This window comes from Elephantulus edwardii, unplaced genomic scaffold (genome assembly GCF_000299155.1).
Source record: "Elephantulus edwardii isolate Elephantulus edwardi_28Jun2011 unplaced genomic scaffold, EleEdw1.0 scaffold00029, whole genome shotgun sequence".
Lineage (NCBI taxonomy): Eukaryota > Metazoa > Chordata > Mammalia > Macroscelidea > Macroscelididae > Elephantulus > Elephantulus edwardii.
Genome location: NW_006399779.1, coordinates 15,301,389 through 15,316,328, shown reverse-complemented (window position 1 = coordinate 15,316,328; position 14,940 = coordinate 15,301,389). Strand labels below are relative to the sequence as shown.

Genomic DNA, 14,940 nt, shown 5'->3' with positions numbered 1-14,940 from the left:
GTGCAACAATGAATGAATGGAATTCCAAAATCTCTAGATGTTCATTGAAATGAAAAATAAACAACCTAAATTAAAAAAAAAAGTTCTGGTGACGCACACAGCCCCAAGTGTATCGCATTGCTGACTCAAAGGCTGACAGTCTCCGGTGGTTCCACAGGGGAAAGATGGTCCATCTCCTCCTCCTGCGGCTTATAGCCTCGGAATCCTGACCGAGGTTCACGCCGAGTGAACGGGCTGAACTCCAGTGAGTGAACTGAGTCATGAACGAGAACTGTTGGGCAGTGTGGGTCCTGTCATTTTGGGGATACTTCTAGAACATATTGAATAAAGGCACTTTTATGCACTCAGTTGCTAATTGAAATGCTTGCGGTTTGAACCCATCCCGCAGCTCCAGAAAGACCTGGCCTGCTGCTTCTGTAATGACCACAGCTAAGAAAACCATCTGAGGAGGTCAGCTCCTTCACATGGGATGCCGTAAATCAGAGTCCACTGGACGCCACCTGACTACATCACGTGGAGCACACGCCCAACCTGCATGCCCAGGGCTCTGCGGTCTCACCAGCTTTTTACATGGTCCTCTCATCCAGACCGGCCAAAGGCAGCCCTGAGCAGCCAGCGATGTGACATTGCCTAGTAACACAGCCGATATCCCACTCCCTTCAGGTTCACAGCAACAGCGTGGGATTTGATTTTGGTTTACGAGGAAACGGGATTGGTTGACTCTTTTCCCACAAGCAGAGAGTTTCTGGCAAACTGGCAGCTGTTTGTGTTACGTCTTCTGTAGCAGCAGGTGGATGCAGAGGTGGATTGAGTATGTGGGCATCAGTTTCTGAGGCCCTTATGTCTCAGTTGAATGACTGATGGTGTGTGGCAGTACCCTGCCAGTGATGGGGAGTGGGCCTCGCACCACTGGCCCGCGGACGTCTGCTCTCTGCCATGTCCCCTCATTGTCCCTGCTTTCCCGTCTCTCGGCAGCTGCTCCAGTGATGGGGAGTGGGCCTCGGACCACTGGCCCGCGGACGTCTGCTCTCTGCCATGTCCCCTCATTGTCCCTGCTTTCCCGTCTCTCGGCAGCTGCTCCAGTGATGGGGAGTGGGCCTCGGACCACTGGCCCGCGGACGTCTGCTCTCTGCCATGTCCCCTCATTGTCCCTGCTTTCCCGTCTCTTGGGCCTCGGACCACTGGCCCACGGATGCCTGCTCTCTGCCGTGTCCCTTCATGTCCCTTCTTTTCTGTCTCTCGGCAGCTGCTCCAGGCTCTGCACTGCCTCACGAGGCTGGCCGTGTTCCGGGACCTGTCCTCCGCCGAGGCTCTCCTGGCTGTCTTTCCTGAAAACTTCCACCAAAACCTCAAAAACCTGCTGACCAAAATCATCCTAGAACACATGTAAGTGGTTACTTCTTGCACAGTTCCATTTAACGAGTGTTTCTTTTCATTCTTGGTCTAGGAGGGAGCTCGGGTGGCTTAACAGTAAGGAGCTGCACTGCTAACCCAAAGGCACACAGTTCAGCGTCTGCAGGGGAAGGATGGGCAGCCTCTTCTGGTGTGATTTACGCCTTTGAAAACCTGCTGGAGGGTCAGCTGTGGGTCAGTTCTCACTTGCTAGTACACAGCAACAATTCGAGAAGGAGCTTTGGTAGGCAGTGAGATTAAATGTTCAGCTGCTTGCAGAAAGATCAGCAGTTCAAACTCATCAGCCACTCCAGAGAGGACAGATGTGACAAGTGGCTTCTGTAAAATATTGCCAGCTTGGAAGCCCGGTGGGGAAGTTCTGCTCTGTGCTGTAGGATCACTATGAGTCAGAATCATTTCAACGGCTACAGGGGTGATCTTCATTTTTATTCTAGCAGCAGTCATATGTGCATTGTTGACAGAAAACAAGGCAACAATAAGAAACCCCACACACACCAGGCAGCTTAGTTTTCAGAGACAGTATATCACAGGGGAGGAGACTGTCTGTCATTCTCCCGAGGAGCAGCTGGTGGATTCAAACTGTGTGCCTTTGTGATTGCAGCGCAGATTCTTACCACCAGGCCACCAGAGCTCCCAAGCCCAGAGGTTCGCAGTATTAATTCCTTAGTGAAAAAGCTCTTTGAGAACTGATGGACATTGTTTTGCCCATTTACAGAGAACTTGGTGCTTTATTTTTGAGAACGTGCTCTCATGCTGTTTCGTTGTTTTTGTTATGTGCTGTCAAGTCAGAACCTAGCTGACGGTCCAGTGGGTTTTCAGAGGCTGTAAATCTCGTGGGAGGAGATTGTCCGTCATTGTCCTTTGGAGCAGCTGGCAGATTAGAACTGAATACCTTCGGGTGGGCAGTCTGTCTCCTTAGTCACCAGGCCACCAGAGCTCTCCCTTCATACTAATTTAACTTGCAGCTTTTCAGTTCAGTGTTAACATTAACATTGGCATTTCAGGTCAATAAATGTTTTTTTTTTCCAATATCACTTTTAATGGCTAATTGTATTTCATGTGTAAAAGAAATTATGTACAATTTAATTAAGAACTACCTTGGCATTGGACATTTAGGCTGTTGGCAGCTTTTTACTTTAATAAAAATATTTTATATTTAGTAATAGAATTTAGTTTATATTCAATTATAGCCGAAACTTGGCTTAATTACTTCCTTACTGGGTTAAAGGTGACAGACATACTGAGGATGTGGCTTTGAGAAATTATCACTTCTCCCCTAGAAGAATTGCACCGACTGTTTTTCCCACCAACAGGAAAGAGCGTGCCCCCTGTTCCACATCCTGACTAGCACTCACGGCAGTATTCATGCATTTCCCAGTTTCACAAATGCCAAGTGTTAGGTTATTTCAACTCACGTCTCTTTGATAGTGAAAAACCTCATTGCCATTGCGTCAGACCGACCTATGGCTTTCAGAAATCCCATAGTTCTCAGAGGCTGGAAATTGCGAGGGAGGAGATTGCCTATATTTCTTGCATGGAGGAACTGGCAGATTTGAACTGCCCGACTTTGATATTTGATGTTGGTGATGTCATATATGTTATTCTTATGTTTGGTCATTTTCATGGTTTTCATGAGTTACCCGTGTTTTCTTGGCTAGAAGGATGATCTTTCAATGCACATGAAGCAGAACTTACTGGTAGTTAGCAGGCTTCAATAGGCCTCTCTCCTTTTAAAAACTGATAATGTTTACTTACAAAAAGTCTTGTTTATTAAGGATCTTCTCACTCACAACCACATTTCATTCTGAGTCTCCTGGTATCACCTTGTGCCACTGTTGGAGCATTAGACAGATCTGTTTAGATGTGTTTGAGCATAAGGCTGCAATATTTTGTATAGGAAATGCTCAGGAAAAAGACCTTTTTTTTCTGCTATGTCTCAGAGAACAATGTTGTTGTTGTTAGGGGCTGTCGAGTATGACTCATAGTGACCCTATGAACAAAAGATCTGAACCCTGTTCTCTCCTGTGCCATCCTCACACTTCCTGACACACAAGAGCCCGCTGCAGCAGTCAGTCTATCAGTCCACCTGGTTGAGGGTCTTACTCTCTTTTGCCAGCCCTCCACCCTTCCCAACATCATGTCCTTCTCCAAGGAATAGCCCTCCTAGCAGCTTTTCCAAAGTATATGAGGCAGAGCCTCTTCATTCTTGCCTCTTTGGCCGTCCATGGGATGTTCAGTGCTGTTCTCCAACACCACAGCTCAAAGGCATCAATTCTTTTTCTGTCATACTTATGACAGAGAACAATAGCAAAATAATAATAATATGATCCATTTTCTCTAAAGTTATGAAAACTCCCAACTAATAGCACATATAGCCTTCAGATCACTGGTGGCCCTTGGGAGCCTTTCCTCCTGAGGGTGGGAACTAAGGTTTGAAGCTCATGGAGGCTGAAGCCCAGGTTCACGGGCCTCTCTTGTGGGCTGAATTCTCATCTGTTCCCCATTGTTTTCTTCCTGAGCAGATCTACGTGGAGAACTGAAGCCCAGGCAAATCAGAGTGAGTACTGAGACCACCTCTCCCCTCCTATCCCTCCCAGCCAGCCACAGCTTAAATCTGCCCAGTGGCCTGTTTTTAACTAAAATCCAAAGCAAGCTATTCTAACTCTAAGCCACACAACCTATGCTATGGTTTTGTAATGTACTATGTCCATACTCCTTAAAAAAAAAAAAATTGCAAAGCAGAAAGTATTTAAAATTCTACTCTAATTAGGAAAAAAAAACAAACAGTTGTTGAAATTGGTTTAAAAGATTCTCTAAAAGGATTTAACACATTGACTCTGGGCTAATCACAATGCACAGAGCCCTGGTAGCATCACGGTTATAGAAACTGACTGCTCAGCCAGCAGCTTGGCAATTTGAACCCACCAGCTGCTGAACGGGAGGAAGAGGAGGCATTCAGCCTCCACAGGTTTATAGCCTGGGAAGCCCTGTGCACAGTTGACTCTGTCCTGCTGGATCACAGTGAGTCGGAATCTGCTCACTGAAGAGCTTGCCTGCTTTGAAGCTTTACTCAGTGTCTGTGGCAGAGAGTGGTCCTGCGGCCCATGCCTTGCTGTGGGGTCCAGGGCACCATCCTCAGACTTGCTGTGTGGTTAAATGAATGAGATGGACAGTCTTAGAGCCGTGCCGGGCATAAAGATTGGTGAACTCAGATGATGGGAACCCTAAACTGAACTATCCCTTCCATAGTCTCTCTGCCACGCCTGGTCGACTTGGACTGGAGAGTGGATATCAAAACCTCCTCAGACAGCATCAGTCGCATGGCGGTGCCCACCTGCCTTCTCCAGATGAAGGTACTTCCGTTGTTCTGCTCGTTGAGAGGGAAAAAGGGACCCGTTCTTGACAGCACCCCTGCACTCTGTGTAAATCACCAGTCACAAGGGATCCTCGGTCCTTCAGAATCTTTAATACATAAACGAAAATAGTCCAGCACCCACCTCAAATGTGTCGACAGGTATTACATACCAACTTAACTGCCCTCTGAGACCTCCATTGTAAGGTGGTTCTCATGTGAGTTGAGTACCTCTTTGTCCTTTTTAAGTTTTGCATTTTACTATCGTTATATATCTGAACATGTGAGAATGATAACATCAGCAAATGTAGCACATACCACTAAGTGGTACCCCCCAAAATATGGTTGTTTCATCATCGTAACTGAAATTCCTTCTAAGTCAGGGACTACCTATCTTTATCTACACGTGCATATAATACTGTATTAATATGTTATGGACATAATAAAACATAGACAAGCAGAGGAGCACACTGCCAGGCCTGGCTTCCAGGGCACCTCTGGGTGAGATAGGGAACCACAAATTCTATTTATTTTTTTTTCCTGATACAAAATAATATACCTAGAAGTTTTTCCTAGAAAAGTTTTTCCTGCATCTGAAATGTATTGGGTTCCGCACCCTATGGAGCCCCTATTAAAAGTACTGGTGTGAGCACACGTCTTGTGTCCCCAGGCAGATGCTGCGAGGAGGCTGTCAGGGCGCTCTTGGCTTGGCCTCGCCGATACCCACCCACAGCACTTCCCTTAAGCAGAAACTGACCTGGCCTCTGAGATTATGTCCCCTGCAGTCACCCCCCTGGAGGCCAAATAACTCAATGGCTAGGACTTTCTATGGCTCTTAGCAAAGAGCTGCTCTTCAGAGGTCCAGCAGAGTGGAGGCGAAGCCCGTTAGTCCAGGATTCACTTGCAAAAAAGCAACCTTAACCTTATTCCGTCTTCTCTTTCCAGATTCAAGGTGATCCAAGCCGGTGTGGGGGGGAACCTTCCACCTCAGCTGTCACCATGGAGCTGAGCAGAGAAATGCTGGACACTATGCTTAATGGGCTGGGCCGCATCCGAGACCAGCTCTCCGCTGTCGCCAGCAAGTGACCCAGGCCAGCTGCTGGCACCCGCCAGGCCTCAGCAGCTCGTCGGCGGTGGCATCCCTCCGATACCCAGGCTGCCTGCAGCACCTGCTGCCGCTGACAGCAAGGAGAGTGGTGAGGGAGAGGGGCGGCCGCTGTGCAGAAGGCACAGTCCAGTTGAGAGGAGGCCACCACCCTCCTCACCGCTCTTGCCCATCTTCCTGTTTTCCCCTCTGAAGCCAGCAGGCAGCACTTCCATCGCTGACAGACTCTTCCATGTGACGGAACTTCCACTGTAGCAGTGGGAAGGGGGCATTTGCTTCATCGACTGTCTTTACGTGGCTGTTTGGGACAGTCAGGCCCACATTGTGGAGCTTGCCAAATAAATTCATTTCCAACATTATCACTGATTAGTTCATTTCCACCCTTGGAATCCATGGAGTGAAGCAGGTGGATGACCCAGCAGTAATGCTTCTAAGAGACAACAGGCAGATGCCACAAAGTGGTGCTACTGCCAAGAAGCCTGCCCCCTCAAGTAACCGCAGAGCTCTCCCTGGGGTCCCTCTGCCCTGCTAGTCCCCCTCTTGAGCACTGGAATCCTGAACTGGGCTCATTCTCTTCTCCACAAACTCGGCATCTTCCTCGAGGAAAAAGTGGTGGTGATTGGAAATAAATGACATTCCTAAAATCTTAATTCTGCTCTTTTGTTGTATAGTGTCCTCAGTCTGATTTGTTGCCTTAGGCCAGTGCTGCCTGTCTGTAAACGTAGGAACAGGTGGGATATGAGGGCAGTCACAGCCCGGAGTCTGACTTCCACCCAATTCACAAAGGAGAACTGTCCCCATCAATACTATCCATAGCAACAAGTAGATCCCTGCTTGGTCAGACATGACAACCCATGCTCCAGCACCTCTTTCTTTCATTCAGGTCTTAGATTTGCTATTGACTCACGGACTTTACTCAGATTTGGGTACCGAGAGTGGGGTTTATTGGAAAATAAGTTCCAGAGTGGGGGAGGCAAAGAATATCACCCCTTTAAAATATATATGTGTGTGTGTGTATATATGTATGTATGTATATATATATATATATTACCCAATGCAAGTCTAGGCTTTAGCCCACACGTCACAAGGCACAGATTCCCAATTAGTCCAGGCTCCAAGTTCAGCAATCAGCTGAACTTCCATCATCCAGCAAGAACAGCAAAACCTTGAACTGTGGCCTTTATCTCGGGGCTTCTCTGGTTGGTTACTCCTTGCCAGTCTCTCCACCATCCCCCAGGATATCACTCTCACTATGGTCTTGGTCCAAGTCTCCTCAAATCTCACTGATGAGTGTGGGAAGTACTCGCTTACCCTAGTCCCACAGCTGTTGATCATTTGCAAGCATCACGTGTAAGCAGTTAGTGTAGCTGAAGACCCAAGGAGGCTAACGAAATGGCTAGAAAAGTCAAGTTTAAAAACCCAGCACTACACTGTCTGTCTGAAAGATCCCAATCTCAATTTTCAGCCAACCCCACAGTCCACAAATGTGAGAACAGACAGGTGAACTTCACCAAGATGTATTTCCATCCATTACATAAAGCAGGAGGAGTTGACAGTGCCTGTTAAAACAGCTGTGATAAAGGGACTTTCTAAGTTATGTAGCACTGCTATAACACAAGTGGGTAGTTGTAACCTACTTTCTCGCAGTTCAGATTAAATACAAATTGAGGGTGCTCGCTCTAGGAAAAGGCTTTGCTCTATTGCCTCTGGGGTAGCGGGAGATCTTCATCTCCAGTATCTGGCCCCTGGGAGATCTCCATGTTGTCCCCTGCCATCTGTCTTCCCCTCCCTGGGAGCTTTGGTGGCTTGGTCCACAGGAATCTGCTCTACCGATCCAAAGGCTTCCTCTCTCTGGCAGGGCTAATCCAGCAGCAGCTCCACAGGAGGAAAATGGACAGTCTTCTGTGAGATTTATAGCCCTGCAAACCCAAAGATGGGTCAACTGTGAGTTGTCTCCTACTCTATGACAATGGGTCTCTCCCCACCTCTCTTAATTCAGGGAAATGATACATTGCTGCTTTATAAGATGAAGCTTTGCTAATAAAAGTATATTGTAGCACTGGCGGTACGACCAATTTTACAGTCTTCCTCCAGGAGTGGATGAGATGAGATGAATTTTGTATTTTAGAATAGTTTGCTTCAACACATCCTACACTAAGCTTGCCTCATTAACAGAACAAAGACAAATCATTCTCAAATGGGAAGGTAATCACTGGCATAGAAGTTATCATCTACCACATATATTTTGAGGCAATACGTAACATTCTACAGCTTGTGGGGCGCTATCCTCCACCCTGTCAGCACTGACCAAGGGAGACATAGAGTAAGGCTAGGCGGAAAGGCCCTTAAGGTAGATGCCAGGGAGATAAGCAGAGTCTGAAGAGTCGCGTTAAGAGCCAACAGAGTGGCTGTGTGTCCTCGTGCCCCTGGCGCGTGGTGGTTTGATCAGGGTTGTAACTGCCTCACACATATGTATTTTTTGGGTTCTTTTCCAGAAGGCTCTAAGGAGTCTTGGGGGGTTGTGTACACAATGCCCCCTGCCCACATGCATGGCGCACTTAGTCCAAGAGGCACCCTATGCTTTGCCCGTGGGGCCCTGACCTGACCTTGAGGGGTGCGGGTCCTCCAGTCTCCCCTCGTCGTCTGGCGCCGATCCATAGAGAACAGTGGGATCCCAGCCTGTGGACGGGCTCGGCAGTGCGCCCACCCCCCCACCCCAGCCCCGCTGGTTTCCTCGCTAACAGGTAAGGCAGTGGCCTCGCCTCGGTTCCCCTGCGTGCCCAGTGAGAAGGCCTCTAGTCCGTCCTGGAGGGTGCCTTGGGGTCCCGTAACCCCAGCCGCTGCCTTCCTGATTGTGCGTATCCCCCGTCCCCTCCGGGGACATGCCCCCCCCGTTCCTCGCCTGCAGTAGCCGCGCCTCCAGCTCAGAGTCCCTGGCCGGGCGTGTCCTGTGCCGGCAGCGTGCGCTCCGTGCCCGCTCCCCGTGGTGCTGCCTCTCTGGCGATGGTAGAGGTGTGGTGTTGGCAGGGTTGCCCGCGGGGACCCTGCTGCCACCCCCACCCCCTGGGTATGGTGGAGGCGCCTCTCTCGGGTGTGATCCTCACGCTGGACACTTGGTCTGAATAGATGGAATAGACAGCAGTGAGTTCCTGGACTCCCGGCCTCGACACCTGGAGGAGGTCCTGGTTGCATGTGGGTCCCCGACGGGGGAAACCGCGGGGCCAGGAAGGATCTCAGGGTTCTCCCGAGGCCAGGCTGCGCTGCAGAGTACGTCGCAAGGGCAGCCCTGAGCTCTGATGCTGCAGCAGTGGTGGTGCATCTTCCTGGAGACCAGCTGTTCAGTGCAAGCGAGCCTGGCACGTGTCCTGTTGAATGTGTGAAGGTTACCAGTGAGGGCCATTTGTGTGGGCTAGGTCGGTGGCCCTGTGGTGTTGGGGATCTGAGCACCCCACCCAACCCCTCCTTAGAGCTGCCTTGTCTGTGCCCCCACCCCCCTCATGTGGCCCTGCCCACCTTTGCTTGTAGTCCATTTGGCTCCTGAATCCTCTGTGTTTATCTTTTTTTAAGTCTTAACTGATGAGTTTTCTTCTGTGGTAGCAAAAGAAGAATCGATGCCTTTGAGTTGTGGTGCTGGAGAAGTCTTGAACATACCGTGGACCACCAAGAAAACAGTCTGTCTTGGAGATGGTGAAACCAAGTTTCTCCATAGAGGCTAGGATCTTGAAGCTCAGCCTCACATATTTTGGGCAAGTGGCTAAGAGGGACCGGTCCTTAGAGAAGGACATCATGCCCAGAAGAGTGGAAGGACAGTGCAGGAGAAGAAGACCCCTGATAAGATGGATTGACACAGTGACTAGGGTAATGGGGGTAGGTGTATTGGAGTCAGTGAGGCTGACTCGGAACAGGGAAAGCTTCAGAGCTGTTGTCCACAGGGTCACTATGGGTCGCAGGCAACTCTATGGCACATAAGAAGAGCAAGAAGTTGATTAGAAAATTCAATCATAGCTTTAAACTCTTCAGCCAGAAACCACATGGCCACATCTTTGGTAAAAATTCAAGGATATATGTCCTTAGTTTATACAACAGATTTTTTCCAAATCTTCATGTTTTATTTTCATTTTGCACATGGCCTGGATTAGGCACACCTTTGTATCTAGACTGACAATGTTAGTCTCTTCAGCACTCTGGAGAGGTCCATGACAGCAGATTTTCCCAATGCAATTCGTCTTTTGTCCAGCTCTCTGATGCATAGCAAGTAATTGTGAAGACCATGGCCTGGATCAGGTGTGCCTTAGTTTCTAGACTGACATCATTGCTCTTTAGCATTTTAGAGAGGTCCCTGACAGCAAACTTCCCCAATGCAGTCTTTTGATTTCTTGACTGTTGGTGCCAAGAGTGTTGATTACGCATCTGAGCAAGCTGTAATTGCTAACAACCTCAATCTCTTCTCCATCTATTACAGTGCTACTAGTTGGCCCACTGGTGAGAATATTTGTCTTTTTGATGTTGAGCTTCAATCCATTTTGAAGACTACAGTCCTTGACCTTTTGCAGCAAGTGTTCCAGGTCTTCTTCAGTTTCAGCAAGTAAGGTTATGTCATCTGCATATCATAGGTTGTTAATGAGTCTCCCTCCAATCTTGATGCCATATTCTTCCTCATAAAGCCCTACTTCCCGAATGATCTGTTCTGCATACAGATTGAAAAGTTACCCTGTGTACAGCAGAGCACACTAAGAGTAGAGTAATAGGTATGGCAACTGAAGTTGAGCCCTCAAATTTGGAAACACAAGGGAGGAGAAACAGTTGTAAGAAGAAATTAACAATTGGTACATGGAATGTGAGAAGCATGAATGCAGGAAAACTGGACATTTTATAAAGAAAGAAATGACATTATACAGTATATTCAATACCCTATGGCAGTGTCACACCTGAAAGATGTTAATTCCTGTCTTCCTTATTTATTGTCCAATTTTTATATGCTTTTGAAACAAGTGAAAATATTATACCTTGGGTCAGATGCACCTAAGACTTTAAAGTGACGTCCTTGCTTTCCCATTCTTTAAAGAAGCCCTTGGCTGCAGATTTGCCCAATGTACAGAGGTTAGGATTTACAACAGGTCTGCCCTGGAAAAAGGGAAACCAACCAGGGTGCTCCCTGGACGGGGGAATGGGGAAAACTGTCTCACATACCGCATACTCCGGGTTTGTTGTAAAGTGGGGCCCGTCCTTGGAGAAGGCCAGCACACTCGAAAGGGTAGAGAAGCTCAATGTCAGAGAAGTTGACCTTTAACTAGATGGATTGATAAAGTAAGTGTGGTAGGGGGGTCAGATGTGTTGCAGGTGGGGAGGTTGGTGTAAGATAGGACAAAGTTCAGAGCTGTTCACAGTCGCTATGAGTATTCATCATTTCAGTGCCACATAACAAGGCCATTCTAGGGGAACACAGTTCAATCCAGCACACACTTCCTACAGCTTAACCAAATGAGCCCATCTTTGGCACATGGCTGGCATATCTTAGGGATATTAGGTACAAAGGCTTTCTCCCTTCATTATCCTCAACCCACCACTGCACCAGCTTGCCACCTACTCTCTCTCAGCGTGTTTCTTTGGCAGCTTCCCTGATGGTGTGTGTATGGTGTGGGTGGGTGTTTGGAGGAGGTAGTCCAGGCTAAGAGTGCAGATTAGAGCCAATCAGCCAGTCTTGGATGTCAGCTCGACTCCTTCTCAATAGTAAGGTAATACGGTGTTAAACCTCCAAGCTTTTGTTTTCCTCACATTAAAAAAAGAAAGAAAGACATTAAACAGGGGTAATAATAGTACCTACTACATGGAACTTTTGTGAGGATTAAATGATGTAATGTACCTAAAAGCACTTAACAGTCTCACACAAATTTTTCTAAAGGTTCCGATGATGTTAGTTTTAATTGTCAATAGGGGTGAGGCAAGGAAGCGCTCGGCACTAATGGTTCCATCCACTGTGCAGGGTTGGGATGGGAACGAATGCTGTTTTTCTCACTTTATGGATGAGGAAACCAGCTCATTGAGGTTGAGCCGCCTGCTGGTAAATGGCCTCATTAGGACGCAGGCCTAGATTTCTCTACCCTTCCCTCCACCGCACAGGATCCTGTAAGAGCCGTGCAATGACATTAGCACCATTTGGAAAATGCCGAGAAGGAGGGAAAGGTGGGGGAATCCATGTCTGCCCACCCACTGAGATTGGAAAGTCAAAGGAAAAGCAGCTAACACCTCTTTTTCTTCTGCCCCTGCTCCCCCTTCAGCTGAACGACCTATCAAAATGCTGGCACCTAACTCTTCAGGGGTCAGACGCATTGAGAATCTGATGAAAAATGCAATCCTTTCCTGCAGAAGATGAACATTCAGTTGTTGCATGAAAAGGCAAGGGTGTGTGCACCCAGACGCCCACGCATTACTTCCATTTGCAAGCCTTTGCTCTTCCTGCTTACGGCTCACAGAGAGAGATCTCCAGACACATCTGTTCTCTTGGCCTCCCACGAGCGTCTGGGAGAAACTCCACTAAAGCAGAGTCCAGGGCAGGGATGTAGGTAGTCAGACTTTAACTGGATCTACCTGAACAGAGCCATCTGGGCTCATGGCCTATGGAAGACACTCAGTCAATACTAGAAAATTCAGTAAAGGCTGCTATCCCCCACTGCACTTGTTTCTGAACTTCACTAGGCATGTGTTGCTTGTAGATGGCATATACCTGGTTGGTTTGACTCTATTTCAGAAGAACTGCCTACCGTCAGTGTACTGATCACCCAGGAAGTTTTTATCTGGTTTAGTAATAATATTTTACTGTGACAAAACGACTATATGCAAATGTGCCCTTATTTAAGGGGCAGAAAGAGTAGACGCACTGGAGCGCCTGTGTTCAACACCCTTGCCCCTGCCCAGCCTCAAGGCTGACCGTATCAGTCCTAATCAGTGCACACAGCCTTGGAGGCTGGTCAAGGAATGGATAAAGCCAACGCCATCGTGTTAATTGATTCAGGGCAGCCCCGAGTGGATCAGAGTAGAACTGTCCTCCATACGGTTTTCAGCGCATGGCTTTTTGGACGTAGATCAGCAGGCGTTTCTCCCAAGATGCTGTTGTGTAGATTGAACCTCCAACCTCTCAGTTAACAGGTTGTTATTGTTGTTGGGTGTCATCAAGTTTAGTAGGACTCAGGGAGACCCTATGGGTTGAACCCTGTCCCATTCTGTGCCATCCTCTTCGTCTCTGATACACTTGAGTCTATCACTGCAGTTGCTGTGTGAGTCCATCTCATCGAGGCTTTTCTCCTTTGCCGACCTTCCACTTTGACGAACATGATGTCCCTCTCTGAGGAGTAGCCCCACCTAGCAACATGCTCAAAGTATGTACCTCCAAGGAGCACTCTAGCTACATTTTCCCAAGACATATTTGTTTTTTCTTCTGGCTGGCTGTGGGATACTCAGTATTCTTGTCCATCACTGCCATTCAAAGCATCAGTTCAAATGCCAGTTAACAGTTGTGGTTGTGATGTGCCATCAGCTCGCCTGCAACTCATAGAGACACTGTGTATAATATCTCTGAACTCTGCTCTACTCTGAGCCATAAAACCCGTCTCCTCTGGGGTGTTCTTCTCCTGGGGTGTTCCTCTCCTGTGCTTTCCTTCCACCTTTCCAAGCATGATGTATTTCTCCAGGGACTGGTCCCTCCTGGCCACATACCCAAAATATATAAGATGGAGCTTCAAAATCCTTGCCTCTAAGGAGCATCCTGGTTTCATTCTATCTAGGATAAACATATTGGTTCTCTTGGTAATCCATGGTGTGTTCAGTACTCTTCTCCAGCACCATAGCTCAAAGGCATCACTACCCAAGAATTCTAAGAGATGAGGAGACATGATTCAAAATGGGCCAACCTGACCTTTGCTCTGGGGCTGTTTCTGCTGGGATTTTAGCCACGAACATTGCTTCTGTATTCTTGGGGCTCTGATAGTGAAGCTGAGAATACTAGTGTCCCGCTTCCTGACACATAGAGAAAGGCTCTTTAAAATAGAAGAGAATGAGGCCACCTCAGAGAAAAGCAGAACCCAGAGCTTGAGAAGAAGGTGAGAGACTCTCCCTGTGCCTGATGCCAGTGCCCCTCCAGCTCCACCCACTGTGCCCAGCAGGATGGACAAAGTTATGCTGCTTAATCAACAATCCTGAGGCCTCAGACTTTCTGTAGTAAAAGTTTACTTCTTTGCCTAGTAGAAAAAACAAAACCAATAGAACCAACACACAAGGGCAGACATGTCTGACCGCCACTAATTCTACAAGGAGAAACAGTCTCCACCAACAACACTCACACCACAAAACTGATTCCTATGGGATCAGGCATGCACCCACACTCCTACACACCCCTCTATCCATTCTCACACCAACCTTCCCTCCCAGGCCTCTAGCCGTTCCACTCCTGAGTTGGCTAATCCGTAGCAGTGGTCTCACAGAAGCACAGATTATATTCATTATTATGGGGTTGATGAGGAATATTAACGTGCTACAATTCCGTTTAGAACTGGATACAGTCCTTCATTTGGAATAGCTTTTCAGGTGTGCTCACAGGCTCCCTTACCATCAGTCTCGAGCTTCCTGCTCTGTGAGACATAGATCTCTTGTTGTTCTTATGGGCTGTCGAGTTGGGACTGCCTCCTAGTCGACACTCCAGTGGGTTTTCAGAGGCTGTGAATCACAAAGGAGGAGACTGCCCATCTTTCTCCCCCAGAGGAGCTGTTTGAACCACTGCTTTGGGTCTGGCTGCACGACTCCTTTCCCACTAGATCACCAGAGCTCCCCAGATCTTAGTCTTGTCAGTTAGAATGTTTCTCCAACTCCACCTTCCAGTAAACTGGAGTGAAGGCTCTGAGAGATGGCGGTTCCATTTCATTTCTGCCTCAGATTAGTCGTTGGTTACCACCTACTCCTGCTGCTGCCTCTGTGTCTCTGTTCTCGGTCCTGGACCTGCTTTGCCCATCTCTGGGTCAAATGGACCTGCACTGCATTCTGAGCTGCTTCTTTCTTGCTGGTAGCAAATTCCTCATTT

General features: G+C 48.0%; 1 protein-coding gene across 2 annotated transcripts in view; it reads left to right on the top strand.

Annotated features, from left to right (window-relative positions):
* Positions 1–5,851, top strand: part of COMMD9 (COMM domain containing 9) — a 13,804-nt gene extending 7,953 nt beyond the window's left edge. For both annotated transcript variants that reach the window (XM_006883762.1, XM_006883761.1), the window contains 4 exons: positions 1,247–1,386; positions 3,936–3,970; positions 4,663–4,766; positions 5,711–5,851. In XM_006883762.1, the coding sequence (XP_006883824.1) occupies positions 1,247–1,386; positions 3,936–3,970; positions 4,663–4,766; positions 5,711–5,851 (420 nt within the window). The remainder of the gene's footprint in view (positions 1–1,246; positions 1,387–3,935; positions 3,971–4,662; positions 4,767–5,710) is intronic.
* The last annotated feature ends 9,089 nt before the right edge of the window (positions 5,852–14,940 follow it).